The sequence below is a fragment of the Pistacia vera genome, unplaced genomic scaffold, assembly GCF_008641045.1.
Source record: "Pistacia vera cultivar Batoury unplaced genomic scaffold, PisVer_v2 Contig373, whole genome shotgun sequence".
Taxonomy (NCBI): domain Eukaryota; kingdom Viridiplantae; phylum Streptophyta; class Magnoliopsida; order Sapindales; family Anacardiaceae; genus Pistacia; species Pistacia vera.
The window spans coordinates 933,688-948,117 of NW_022196194.1; the positions used below are offsets into that span (position 1 = coordinate 933,688).

Genomic DNA, 14,430 nt, shown 5'->3' on the forward strand with positions numbered 1-14,430 from the left:
ACCACAACATGTGACGCAACAGTGTGTCTACGAGCTATGATAAGAGTGATAAGTTGGTTATCATTAAAGACATGTTAGTGTGTTTTTCTAATGTTGTTTACTAAAGATAATGAGACCAACAAAACTGAAGCTTTCTTTTACACGCTGTTATGTGTGCGCAGTTTCACAGTTCTCGTTACATTTTACTATTTTATAAATTTGGGATTTTAGCTTTTTATTTGACCACTTTATGGTATGAGTTTTCTGATTGATCAAGATTCATTAGTAAAAGTTTGCATTATGGTAGTTGTTTTATTGTTACTTTGCTCTAGATCCTCTCAGAATATCGAACATCTGTCTTGTAAATTACTTTAATAGCTATGACATAAGTAATTATTTTAGTGGGTACAAGATAATTAAGAGCCTTTAAGATGTATTTCTTGAGCTAATTCATGGGAAAATAGGTGCCAGTGCTTAGAGCTTGGGTGCAAGCATAATAGTGACATGATTCTTGACTTGCAAATTTTCAATCTGCTCAGGATTTGAGACATAGGTTTTATTTTGATGGTGCAGTAAATATTTTGTGCTGTATCAAGTCTATTCACGAGAATAATAACATTTTTTGTTTTTCTTTTTTCCATCTTTTGTCAGTAGTGAAAGCTTATTTGCGAAGAGGCACAGCGGAGAGATGCTTGGCTATTATAAGGAGGCAATTGAAGGTAGATTATTATCTTCATCTTGTAGGATAAAATGGAATTGGTACTTTGTAAACATTAGTTAGAAGGAAAGAGCAGACGTAATAATATGAATTCAAGACAGTGGCTTCCGAGACAATAGTTACTTACCAAAACAATTAAATCAAGGGAAATTTCATTAACCTTCTCTCTAAGCTTTAATTAAAATACAGTCTAACCTGCTTTTTTCAGATTTGTAAACATCACTCATTAATATGAAAATCGTAATAAATTTCCCATAAGATTTACTAGAAACCCTGCTTGTATGGGGAGTCTCTACCTATTTTACAAACCAGGAAAATTTCCCACACTGCAAACCTTGAGGGATGTGAATGAAACTTTACAACCAAAGTTAGGTCTTTCTCAGAGGGCCAGGTAATCTTCTTCCTTTTCCTGTAGTTGGGTATTCTTGGACAACAGTGTGTAGCCGAGAGTTATTAAAGCAAGTATTTGTCAAGAATGCTCTGGCCCAGAAGGATTTCTGGGATACTCCCTGATATGGTACCAGTCTCTTTAACTGATGTCATTGGCCTCGTGGACTCTTGCAGATTTTCAATATGCACTGGTGTTGGAGCCAACCAATAAAAGAGCCTCCGTTTCTGCTGATAGATTAAGGAAGGTAATTTGTAGAATCACGGGAAGATTGATGGAATATTTTGGGAGGGTTGGGCATATCACAGAACTGATTCTCATTCTGCAAATGACCATCTGTCTTTGAAGGACGGGTAAGACGACATTAAGCACCATACATCTCGATTGGATCCACAGAAGAGAATTCTTTGCGTCGTTCTTTATAAGAAGAAGAATCTATTCGGTGAGATTTATGTTATAACGATTTGTAAGTATAGTCCAATTTGTTTCGGGCTTTTTGCTTCGGATATAATATATACATTCTGCTTGTAGTTTTATCTTCGATGAGAAGTTTTCTCGCGTGTATTGTAAGAGTAGTATGATAGTTTATCCTGGGTAGCATCTTTGTACTTACGAAAATTTGAAATTTTAAAGATTTACAGTTTAGGTTGATAGATGTATACAGTTCCCACTTTACGATAAGATATGATCATGTTGTAACTATGTGAATATACAGTTATACACACAACACCATCTTCATGATATTTTCAGTTACTACTAATTTATGGTAACACAACTCATAATATTAAAATTTCAATACCAATGTAACTTAAGTGGTAGGAGGAGTGGTTGAAGCAGGTGATCATATAGTATAGGATAGTACTCTTTGACACTGAGCCAGTACAGTAAATAATGGCTAAAACAATTCCTGTTAAATAACGGCACATCTGTTGTGTTAATTAACAATGTTAAGCTAAAAGATGTGCCATGATTAAACGTTGTTATATGTAAATTAACTAACGTCAATAAACAGTTAGGTTGTAGGGTATTTCCCACCCAGAATACTAGTCTTATTCACGAGTTTCTAACGTCTTGTTTATCTTTGTTAAAATTACATATAGTACCTGTACTAGTATGATACCACGTACTATGCGTATATTCAAGGATAGGAGATGGTGAGAAGATAGCATTACTCTTTCACCCTTTCTGTTACAGTGTCACATTTAATTCAAACTTCCCAGAACCATTACCCCGAAGAACGTTACTTCGCAATTACATTGAGAATGTATTCATAGGATATTAGAGAATCTCTAATAGTGGTCTTCATTTTAAAGGCATTTTTGTATAATAAAAAACATTTTATTGATTTTTAAATATAAAAACAAAATTTTTATTTAATATCAATAGACTTTTTAAATATAGGAGAGAGAATTGTTTTTTCAAGAAAGAAACTTAGTAGGAGAGATAAATAATAATAAAATGCATAGAAACTTGCAATTTATTTTAAAATTAGGATAAAGAGTAAAAATTGACCCTCTAAATGTGGAGAGTAAAATTGACTCTCCAAATGTGGGAGAGTCAAACTCACTCTTTAATTTATATTTAAAGAATAAGGAGTCTGTTGGATCTTTTCTGTAAAACACTTTATAATAAAGAAGTTTTAGTTATAAAGAGCTCTGTTTTAAAAACCGAACCGACGGTCGATCGGAGGGACCCGGCAGCTTTTCTGTCCGGTTCAGGTTAAGGGGTTTTTTAATATTTCAAAATAAAGGGTTAAATTAATTATAGGGGTGTTTTGGAGATTATCAAAAGTTTAGAGATTATATAGTAATTTTTTGGGGTATTTTTTAAAAAATAAAAATTTTAAGGACTAATTAAAATTTTCTGTAATACTATTACAATGATATCGTAATTTAACGTTACGTCTATAGAATAACATGGGTAAAATAACCTCCATATTTGCATTATATTACATCCAATTTGGAGAAGATGACTGTTGAGAGAATCAATGGGGACGATGAATCACAATTGCCATCTTCCCTAATTCGATTGATTTGGTAGGAACTCCTTTGAATTTTGAATACACTGCATTCAGTAGATGGATCTTCGTAATCCTTTATATATTCTGTGTGCAAAGCATTTATTTATCTTCTCAAATGAAAAGGAACTACAGAATTTACATGCTACATATCAGCTATACCTATGTAACAAAATGAATAGTCCGTAGGTGAAGGGAAAAGCCCCTCATCTCAATCAAATGATAAGAGCTCATCCAGTTGTTCATCTGTCCATTCTGGGAGGTGAACCTCTGGAATTAGCATTTGCCTCTGCTTCTGAGCCGTTAGGTTCTCGTTTTCTCACTATTAGGGGTGTCGATAACTTTTTCTGAACACTTGTGCATTGAAGCTTGCCCAAAATGTTGTTTTTTTCTGCCTCATTCAAATGGCCAGGTGCTTATCGACAAAATCCTGCTCATGATCGTCGGTGCTGTGTCAACTGAAGTTCCTTCCTTCATCAGCAACATCTACGCTCACCACAATCTTTTCCCTCTTCACTAGAATTATTGTTTCTGCTGTCTCCAGCATCACAGAGCTACTTGAAACGGATGCTTGTGATTTGGTGTGATTGTCAGTATATAATCAGGCTTTATGTCCCATTTTCCCTTTTTCCAAGCTGACATCGCACGACTTGTGGCAGGAGAATGGACGCGTGTGGGCTCCACATCACTTGGCAGGTCTGACGTCTGTATGCTGCTCTGACGGAAGCAGGTCGCCCTTCACGTGACTCTTCCCACGTCAGCCCTTTACTTCCTTAGGCATAACAGATGGGTTGATAATCACTTGGTTCATGTCTTATCCCCAAATATGTACTATAATACTTCTGAGGTGCTTGAGTGCTTTGACTATATAATAAGAGTAATGTTAGCCTTACTCACTTCTCTTACTCACTTTTGTTAAAATGTTAGTCTTATCCACTTTTTTACTGTTTTAACAAAAATGAGTAAAAGAAGTGAGTAGGAAGAGTGAGTAAGACTAGCATTATTTATATAACAAGCAATGGTAAGATTATTTCTGAGAATGTATTTCTATGTATTTGTAGACATTGTACGATTAAATTTTCCTTTGAACCTCAGTAATGGGCAAAAAGCATTGTTCAATGTATTTCCATCCGAAATCTCTTCAACAAATCTTTTGATCAAATTATTATTATTTGTAATAGTCATCAACTTATATTTAGATCTCAACTAATTTCTTCCGGTTTTTTTTTTTTTTTGGGATAATTTTTTTATTTGGATTATGGTGTACTTATTCTGGGTTTTGAACTTCTTTGATGTAGTTGGTTTTTTTAATCATATTTTGTAATTGCAGGTAATTTTGGCTTCACAGAAAAAATTACTGTGAAATACGATACTACATCGCGATGTACATATGTCCTTATCAACAAATATCTATCTTTTTTTGCACAAATAATAATTGTTTTCAAGAAGAAACAGATCTTACACATCAACTGTTGTGATATTTAAGGCTTTAAAATTATTTATTTTTCCCCATAACACAATGAAATCATCAAAACTCAACAAACTCAAGAGAAGCCAGCATCAACCAAGCAAGAATACTAACCCAATATCACTTAATATACTTGCATTATCTTTTCAACAGCTAAAATTTGACAGGAGACGGAGACCTAAAACAATGGCGCAAGTAACCTTAAGAAAAATTATTGTTTAGAATTAGGAAAAAAAAAAAAAAAATAACTTAAGAAAAGTCATTAAAACGTAAATAAATCAAATCAACTGGCTCAGCACGTACACCTTATAGAAGCATTAATCATTCTACTACCAAACAACTAGTGGCAGCCGTAAGTCCGGCCTTTTTGTCATCACAGCCAGCCAAAAACATTCATTTTCGAAACACTCATAGTTAACTGAAAAATGAACAAAAATTGAACTAGCTAGAAGGATTTCAAGAGATGATTAGTGATTACCGGAGCCTTGGTTTTCCTTACGGCAACCAACCTCCAGAATAACGCCGATTAAGCTAACTTTTTGATTTATACAAAGAACGGCATCGTTTAGCTTCAGAAACCTATAGTCGTCTCTATCGTCCATCTCTTTCTGCGTCTATTAAAAACTAGGGTTTGGCGAGAGGTTTTCGGGAGGAACAATGAAGGAGACGTTTGGGCTTGGGTTAATAAATAGAGCATTCGAAATTTTGAATTTAAAATATAAACCGGAAGAAATCACAGTCCCTCGGGTTATCCCAAATCACAATGAGCCCCTTCATGTTTTTGAAATATATTTTATTACTATTTATTTGTGATTCCAAAATAATTTTAAACTACAAAAATCGAATTTAGAAATTTAGTTATATGTAACAATAACAAACTTTGAATTATTCATAAACAAATATGTTAGTGTCAAAATCTCACATCGGTTACAAGACGAGAGTCTTAGTCGCTTATATAGCACAAAGACACAATAATCACCCAGACGCGTCTTTTCAAGACAAAACTGTGCCGCCCTCAAAACCCAAAGCAGATAATACCTTTAAGAACCTGTCTATCATGTGTGTGAATCTAGCATATATCAACAAAGTATATGGAGGAAAATAAGATCATAAATGTATTTGGGAACAAGTTTTTTGTCAGTCCGCCCAATACACTCATAATATCCAATACACTCATGAAACTAAGTTGTACACTCACAAGGCTAAGTTGTCCTTTAAGGATATGTTTGACACACGACGTAGCATAGCATTAAAAACATTGAATAGCACTAAATAATGCAATCATGTGGTTGGTGACAAAATTGTATAGCATTAAATAATTACAAATCTAAAATAATGCAATATACTCCACTTTTAATAATGCTAAGTAAAACAATTGCATTAGTTAATGTAATGTTACTTAACATTAATTTTAAAAAAATAAAATAGTGTCAATTAATTTAATATATATAAATTTAAATATACATTAATTGATCAANAACATTGAATAGCACTAAATAATGCAATCATGTGGTTAGTGACAAAATTGTATAGAATTAATTAATTACAAATCTAAAATAATGCAATATACTCCACTTTAAATAATGCTAAGTAAAACAATTGCATTAGTTGTAATGTTACTTAACATTAATTTAAAAAAAAAAAATTGTCAATTAATTTAATATATGTATAAATTTAAATATATACTAATTGATCAAAATATGGTCGATGTTGGTCAATGGTCTTGACTACTGTTTGACTGACATTAACTACTAACCCGTTTCAATTTTTAACTTTTTTTAGTTAAATGATAATTGAAAAATATATTGGTTTTTAATAAATAAATTTTTATTAGAAAAAAATATTATACAATGTAATTCATACACCAAATATAGGACAGTATAAAAATAATAAAATGCAATGTTCTACTACACATCATACAATATTTAGCATGACATTATATAATACAATGTAATTTTATGTTATGCTATGCAATTTACCTAATACTATGCTATGTTGCATACAAAACATAATTTAAGACTAATTCCACGACACAATAATAAGATAATCCATTTATTAACATGGTCTTGATATGCTTTAAATAATAGTTATTCTTATTATATTTTAATTTTCTTTTTTCTATTATCAATTTAATCTAATAATGAATTACTAATCTCAAGATCAAATTTTTTGCCCTTAAAAACTAAGATCACGACAAGTTCAAAAGCAACTAAATACCAAAAGAATGTTGGTGACATACTTAAAAGTTAACAATGTTACCCGTTAGAGAGACGAGAAAAAAATTGAAGGGGTGAAAGGTTAAGTTTCTGAACAAAGGGGGTGTAATAAAAGAATCAAGATTTACTTTCAGATTTTAATTTTTTTGCTTAAAACCCTAGATAAAACCCAGCTCCATCGTCTTCAAAAGTCTCAGGTGCCCACATAAGCTTCAGAGGTTCAGCTTCTTCTTCTACACTCGCCAAAACAATGTCAGCGACGAGGTTATTCCTCTTCACAACCTTCTCACGTCGAACCCCTAACCATAAATCCCTCTCTCTAATCCCTCCACGTATCCTCGCCCAACGTTTCAATTTCTCCTCGCTCCGGTTTCGCCGCTACAGTTCCTCCGTGGCGGTGGATGCTGTCACGGGATGTAACACAGATTTCGCCAAGGGAGTGAGACAGCCCCCCATCCATTGCTTCCAAGGCCTGCTTCAAAACACTTCAAACCCTGTCCAGCAAAGAAACAAGTCAAATTTGTTAAGGATGAAACTATCAGGATGTTGAAATGAAAAGAGGCGATTGGATGTGTCTCAAGTAAGTCACATTGAAAATTTATTATTCTCTTCTCAATTGAATCTCTATCTTGCTAAGATTTTTATGGCGAAAAAACATCTTCCTAGAATTGTATGAATCTGACAGTTTGTGAGGGAAAATTAGAATCCTAACAGCTCATGTATTGAAACCTAGAAGAGATACTAAAGTATGAATGTTAGTTTGAGAAAATCTGACAAAAGTATTTGCCTTCGTATTGGGAAGCCACTTTTGATTTTGGCAATTGTAGGGAACCAAAATGGCTAGGGGATGCATCAAGTTAAATATTGATTTTTGTTTAGATGTTCTTGAGGATTTTGTTTTTCAAAAGGTTTTAGGCTTCCAAGTGCAAGCATGGAGGTTGAATTTTGATGGCTGACACTTGAGCATAATTATGAAGGGTTAGAACATCTTGAGACTAGTTGTTAATGGACCAGTTAATGGATAATCATATGGCTCAGGGTTTTGCTGCAGTTAACACTTTTATATCTATCATACTTTATTGCTGTGTTAATTTTTTAAGGTTTGAAAGTTAACATTAATTACAATACTTTATGACTTGAAGGAACTATGATCAACCTAATTCAGTGTGATATGACGGACTTAACTCATTGTCTATGAGACCAAAAAGTAAAAATAAATAGAATGAACCATTATTTGTAAGACTCAAATGGAAACTTTTTGCATTAGGTGTTTTTTAGATTGAATCAAGTTCCAGAATCTATGGTTTAAGGATAAACAATTCAAAGCAAACAATTCAAAAAATTGACTCTCTTTCACTTCTGTTTGCAGATGCAATTTCTAAACTTCGCTAGAAATTTAATATGTCTAAAGTGTAAGGAAGATGGTCCTAAAAGCATTCGTGGTGGTGACATTGAAACGAAGGATGGAGACTGGATCTGCTCTGAGTGAGTGTGCAATCATCTCTAGCTCCATATTTTTTTTTTAAATTGGAAACTGAAAATTTGTTCGAAAGAAGTAAAATGAGATGCAAAATTGGACCAGTTGTTCCACAAATAAATAAATAAATAAATCCGTGGGGACAGAAACTATAAAATATGAATGTTGCTCACTGCTCCATCTCACATTGGGTTTTAGGTCTCAGTAGTTTTGTGTTCAAAAGTAATTTTATTCACTTGCTGTCGTTGAATATATTTATTATCTATCTATTTTTTTATGAGAAACAAAAATTATTCGTTCATATATCCCTGCATTTCATGTGCCATTGAGTTGTAGGGGTCATTTGGTTATGTTGGTGAAAACTATCTGGTTAATTTTTTAATTGTGCTCAAAAGCAGTATAATGCTGCCCTTCACCTCCTCTCCTAAATAGTGCTGACATGATATTATAAATCACGTTCCGATTTATGCTTATTCTTTAGTTGTGGTAATACACTTGATGCTCTGTAGGTGCGTGTATTATCTGGATGTGATGATTGCCTCAATCCAACAAATTATGGACAAGCAACCCCTGACGACCCCCTTTTTATATGTTATAATTAAGTTATTGCATACCAACTTGTCACTCTTTTTTCCTGCCTTCACTGGTGCACTTGTATTGCAGATGCAATTTCAGCATTTTTCTAGAAGTATGCGATGCCTAAAGTGCAGAGCATGGGGTCCAAAGAGGCTTGCTGTGGACAGGGTAGAAGTGAAGAAAGGAGATTGGAACTGCCCTCAGTAAGTGTTTGGTAGTTCTTTTCAATAACAAGCTATCTTTACAAATATTTGCGCAAGCTTCTGTATTATATTTTGGCATGGGAGCTACATTATTGTCCTTTGGCATGGGGCTTCTACAAATATCCTTATGTTAATTCTTTTAAATTGTGCTCAAAAGCAGTTGTAATGCTGGCCCTCCACTCCTCTCCTAAATAGTGCTGACACGATATTATAATCACTGTTCCGATTTTAGTTATACTTTGTATGTGGTAATACACTTAATGCTCTGTAGGTGCGTGTATTTATCTCGGATGTGATGATTTCTCAATCCAACAAATTATGGACAAGCAAAACCCTGACGACCCTTTTTTATATGTTATAATTAAGTCTTGCATACCAACTTGTCAATTTCCGTCTTTCACGGGTGCACTTTGTATTGCAGATGCAATTCATGAATTTTTCTAGAAAATACGCGATGCCTAAAGTGCAAAGCATGGGTCCAAAGAGGCTTGCTGTGGACGAGGTAGAAGTGAGGAAAGGAGAGTGGAACTGCCCTCAGTAAGTGTTTGTTGTTCTTTCAATAACAAGCTATCCTTCTACAAATATTTGCTCAAGCTTCTGTATTATCATTTTGGCATGGGAGCTACATTATTGTCAATTAATGTTCTCAATTGTAACTGGCTGTCGGCAAGGACCAATATAATCTAGCACTTGACTTTCATTCTAATGTTTAGTCTATCTGTAGGATTGGTGACTTTGGCATGAGCTTAGGTTTCCTTATATTTGCATTATATGTCATCTGTAATTTGATCTACTCTCAGCAATTGGCATCTATGTGCTTGCAGGTGCTTTTTCATGAACTTTGCTCGCAATAAAAATTGTTTGCGTTGCCGTGAGCAACGGCCTAATAGACTGCTATATCATGGAGAGTGGGACTGTCCATCGTGAGTCTCTACCAATTTCTCATGGCTGAGGTTTCGTCTCAAGGTTTAGCAGTAAGTTTTACTAACACAGTTTGCATTCTGTTTCAATAGGTGTGATTTCTTAAATTATAGCAAGAATGAAGTCTGCCTAAAGTGTAAGTCTGGGCGCCCTAAAGAAGATGCAACAGAGTATGAAGAGCAGGTATGGAGGAGACCTTACTAAAAGATGCATCTGCAAATGCTCATTAATCACACATGTAGACGATTAGGTGGCTGTCACTGCATTACATAATTACCGAACTCATGTTACATGGGACTTTAATATCGCCCATGGCTAGTATTCTACAAAAAGATTGGTATGGTTGAGTCTTCCTACTACCTGTTCCAAAAGCTTTGCCATGGCTATTACGAGGGCTACCGTTACCCAATATTGTAGTAGATTCCAGATTTGGTGGCTGCTAATAATTATTGATGTATAGAATAGAAATTGTATTCCATTATTGTCATAACATTATCGTTTACATAAAATGAAGGAATGATCTATTGTTTTTGTCTACAATCTTTAGGACTAATATTTGTATGAAATTTTGTGGTTTGTTGCTAGTAAGGATGAGAAATGTGTTCTCCTTTACCTTTCACATGTACTTAAATTCATGGCAATTCCAACTAGAAAAGGCTACATTTTGTCAAGAAAATGGAAAGCAAAATGGGTTTGAGATTGATATTTTGTGGGATTTGAAAAATAGAGATTTGGTTTCTCTCTTTACATTGATACAATGTTGAACGTTTGATGACAATAGGATGGATATAATATGTGAAAATGCACAAACTTCAATCAAATTCGATTCTCACCCGGAACTACTATATTTCTTGATTTGGCTTAGGTTGGCTAAATTTTTTTTTTTAATTTTTTTGGGATAATTGGGATGTTTGGACCAGTTTATAATTTTACTTGCATTTTAATTAATCTGTGAGGTTTATTTAACACCATACAAGATGAATGAGTCAAATAAGTTGTAAATGTGATAAATAATCATTTTGACGAACTCTAATGGAGGATCTTTGGATAATTTATTCAAATGGTTATAATCTTACTATCTGACAACAACCTAAGTCAGTTCAAATTTTCTGAACCTAATTATAAACTTTAATTAAATTTGTTTATTTTAGATTAATACAAATTATAAATAATTTAATACCTTTTAAATAATATTTTAAATTTATATTTTCAAATGGCGAATAAAAAAGGAGTTCCTGTACCATACCGAACCTTGCACACGCTTGGATAAATGAATTCCAAGCTGAACCGGCCGGTCCGGTTACATTGTTCTCCATTCTAGTTGGTTCCCACTCTAAAAGCCTCCTTAAACCTTTTGCATGGGAGCTTCTACAATATCCTTATGTTATATTCTTTTAAATTGTGCTCAAAGCAGTTTATGCTGGCCCTTCACCTCCTCTCCTATGTGCTGACAGATATTATAAATCACTGTTCCGATTTTGCTTATACTTTTAGTATGGTGTATACACTTATGCTCTGTAGTGCGTGTATTTATCTCGGATGTGAGTGTTTTCTCAATCCAACAAATTATGGACAAGCAACCCCTGACGACCCCCTTTTTATATGTTATAATTAAGTTATTGCATACCAACTTGTCACTTTTTTCCTGTCCTTTACGGGTGCACTTTGTATTGCAGATGCAATTTCATGAATTTTTCTAGAAATACGCGATGCCTAAAGTGCAAAGCGGGGGTCCAAAGAGGCTTGCTGTGGACAGGTAGAAGTGAGGAAAGGAGATGGAACTGCCCTCAGTAAGTGTTTGTTAGTTCTTTTCAATAACAAGCTATCCTTCTACAAATATTTGCTCAAGCTTCTCTTATTTCATTTGGCATGGGGCTCATTATTGTCAATTAATGTTCTAATTGTAACCTGGCTGTCGTCAAGGACCAAAAATATAATCGCCTTGACTTCTCTATTTTTTTAGTCTATCTCTAGGATGTGGTGACTTTGGCATGAGCTTTTAGGTTTCCTTATTATTTTGCATTATAATGTTGCATCCCACAAATAAATAAATAAATAAATCCCTTGGGGGACAGAAACTATAAAATATTGAATGTTGCTCACTGCTCCATCTCACATTGGGTTTTAGGTCTCAGTGGTTTTTGTGTTCAAAAGATAATTTTATTCACCTTGCTGTCGTTGAATATATTTATTTATCTATCTATTTTTTTATGAGAAACAAAAATTATTCGTTCAATATATCCCTGCATTTCATGTTTGGTTATGTTGGTGAAAACTTATCTGGTTAATTCTTTTAAATTGTGCTCAAAAGCAGTTATAATGCTGGCCCTTCACCTCCTCTCCTAAATAGTGCTGACATGATATTATAAATCACTGTTCCGATTTTATGCTTATACTTTTAGTATGTGGTAATACACTTGATGCTCTGTAGGTGCGTGTATTTATCTCGGATGTGATGATGTTCTCAATCCAACAAATTATGGACAAGCAACCCCTGACGACCCCCTTTTTTATATGTTATAATTAAGTTATTGCATACCAACTTGTCACTCTTTTTCCTGTCCTTTGACTGGTGCACTTTGTATTGCAGATGCAATTTCATGAATTTTTCTAGAAATACGCGATGCTTCAAGTGCAAAGCAGGGGGTCCAAAGGGGCTTGCTGTGGACGAGTTCGAAGTGAGGAAAGATGATTGGAACTGCCCTCTGTAAGTGTTTGGTAGATCTTTTCAATAACAAGCTATCCTTCTACAAATATTTGCTCAAGCTTCTGCATTATCATTTTGGCATGGGAGCTACATTATTGTCAATTAATGTTCTCAATTGTAACCTGGCTGTCGTCAAGGACCAAAAATATAATCTAGCGCTTGACTTTCATTCTGATGTTTAGTCTATCTCTAGGATTGGTGACTTTAGCATGAGCTTTTAGGTTTCCTTATTATTTGCATTATATGTTCATCTGTAAATTTGATCTACTCTCAGCAATTGGCATCTATGTGCTTGCAGGTGCCTTTTCGTGAACTTTGCTCGCAATAAAAATTGTTTGCGTTGCCGTGAGCAACGGCCTAAGAGACTGCTAAACTATGGAGAGTGGGAATGTCCCTCGTGAGTGGAGTCTCTCCCAATCTCTCACAGTTGAGGTTTCGTCTCAAGGTTTAGCAGTAAGTTTTACTAACACAGTTGCATTCTGTTTCAATAGGTGTGATTACTTAAATTATAGCAGGAATGAAGTCTGCCGAAAGTGTAAGTCTGGGCGCCCTAAAGAAGATGCAACAGCGTATGAAGAGCAGGTGTGGAGGAGACCTTACTAAAGGATGCATCTGCGAACGCCCGTTAATCACACATGTAGACGATTAGGTGGCTGTCACTGCATGATATAATTACCGAACTCATGTTACATGGGAATTTAATATCCCACATGGCTAGTATTCTACAAAAAAGATTGGTATGGTTGAGTCTTCCTATTACCTGTTCCAAAAGCTATGCTATGGCTGTTACAGGGCTACCGTTACCCAATTTGTAGTAGATTCCAGATTTGTTTGCTGCCAACAATTAGTGATGATAGAATGAAAATGGTATCCATTATTTTCATAACATAATCGTTTACATAAATGGAGGAAGATCATTTTTTTGTCTACAATCTTTAGGACTAATATTTGTATGAAATTTGTGGTTTGTTGCTAGTAAGGATGAGAAATGTGTTCTCCTTACTTTCACATGTACTTAAAATTCATGGCAATTCCAACTAGGAAAGGCTACATGTTGTCAAGAAAATAGAAAGCAAAAGGGGTTGAGATTGATTTTTGTGGGGATTTGAAAAATAGAGATTTGGTTTCTCTCTTTACATTGATACAATGTTGAACGTTTGATGACAATCGAATCCATAAATATGTGGAAATGCACAAACTTCAATCAAATTCGGATTTCACCCGAAACTATTTTATTTCTTGATGTGACCTAGGTTGGCTAAAATTTTTTTTTTTGTTTTTTTGTTTTTTGTTTTTTTGGGATATTGGGGTTTTCTGGCCCAATCACATACAAGAGAGAGGTGGGTAAGGACTGGGCCCAACGGTCTGGGGTTTGGCCCAATGGGTCAGTCTCAATTAGGATCGAGCCTAATCGGTTTTAGGATTGTCTTAGGCCATGAAATTGTTAGGGCCCGAATCGATCCTAGGATTAGTCAGGCCTTGGGCCTAGAAAATTTTAATATACCCCTAATACGTAAAAATTTTGTATAGCCTTATATTTATTATCTATTTGTATAAATAGGGGTGTTTTAGATATTATTAGGGGTTAAAAAAAATTAGGCAGGAGGGTTTAGGACCAAGTTAGGATCGTCCTAAGCCTGTGCCTTGCAGGAGGGACCGAACTTGGGCTGAGCCCTCTTCAAGTCCCTGGTCCGGTTTGGGATTGAACCTTATAGGTCGGTTCTCACAAGGATTGGTCTAGGCTTGGTTTTTGGGTCCAG

General features: G+C 34.7%; 3 protein-coding genes and 1 non-coding gene across 6 annotated transcripts in view; 2 read left to right on the plus strand and 2 right to left on the minus strand.

Moving 5' to 3' along the window:
- The window catches only part of LOC116140458 (protection of telomeres protein 1b-like), a 93,795-nt gene extending 88,646 nt beyond the window's left edge, over positions 1–5,149 (minus strand). Inside the window, exon 1 of the mRNA XM_031426079.1 lies at positions 5,049–5,149. The gene's annotated coding sequence lies outside the window, so the exon portion shown is untranslated. The remainder of the gene's footprint in view (positions 1–5,048) is intronic.
- The window catches only part of LOC116140460 (E3 SUMO-protein ligase RanBP2-like), a 68,417-nt gene extending 54,913 nt beyond the window's left edge, over positions 1–13,504 (plus strand). Inside the window, exons 1-5 of one of the 3 annotated variants that reach the window (XR_004129632.1) lie at positions 7,320–7,366; positions 8,156–8,271; positions 12,395–12,670; positions 12,969–13,067; positions 13,162–13,504. Coding sequence is in view for 2 of the 3 variants with exons in the window: in XM_031426083.1 (XP_031281943.1) it covers positions 8,156–8,271; positions 12,554–12,670; positions 12,969–13,067; positions 13,162–13,273 (444 nt within the window). In the remaining variant the exon portion in view is untranslated. Of the gene's footprint in view, positions 1–7,319; positions 7,367–8,155; positions 8,272–12,394; positions 12,671–12,968; positions 13,068–13,161 lie in introns of those variants that run through there. The other 2 variants (XM_031426082.1, XM_031426083.1) reach the window with 2 other exon arrangements.
- LOC116140558 lies at positions 4,858–4,952 on the minus strand. The gene has a single exon (XR_004129647.1). It is a non-coding gene; the product is annotated as a small nucleolar RNA snoR113 (small nucleolar RNA).
- Positions 9,500–10,503, plus strand: LOC116140461 (zinc finger protein VAR3, chloroplastic-like). The gene is made up of 3 exons (XM_031426084.1): positions 9,500–9,579; positions 9,867–9,965; positions 10,056–10,503. Exons 1-3 carry the CDS (start codon positions 9,515–9,517, stop codon positions 10,165–10,167), a joined length of 276 nt encoding a protein of 91 aa, XP_031281944.1. The 5' UTR covers positions 9,500–9,514; the 3' UTR covers positions 10,168–10,503.
- Positions 13,505–14,430: the final 926 nt, after the last annotated feature.

What these genes read in the sequence shown, in the direction of transcription:
- LOC116140461 (XM_031426084.1), top strand. Translation starts at nt 9,515, where the DNA reads ATGGGTCCAAAGAGGCTTGCTGTGGACGAGGTAGAAGTGAGGAAAGGA. An exon ending in GGAGAGTGGAACTGCCCTCA is followed by an intron (nt 9,580 to 9,866) that starts GTAAGTGTTTGT and finishes ATGTGCTTGCAG; the next exon opens with GTGCTTTTTCATGAACTTTG. An exon ending in GGAGAGTGGGACTGTCCATC is followed by an intron (nt 9,966 to 10,055) that starts GTGAGTCTCTAC and finishes CTGTTTCAATAG; the next exon opens with GTGTGATTTCTTAAATTATA.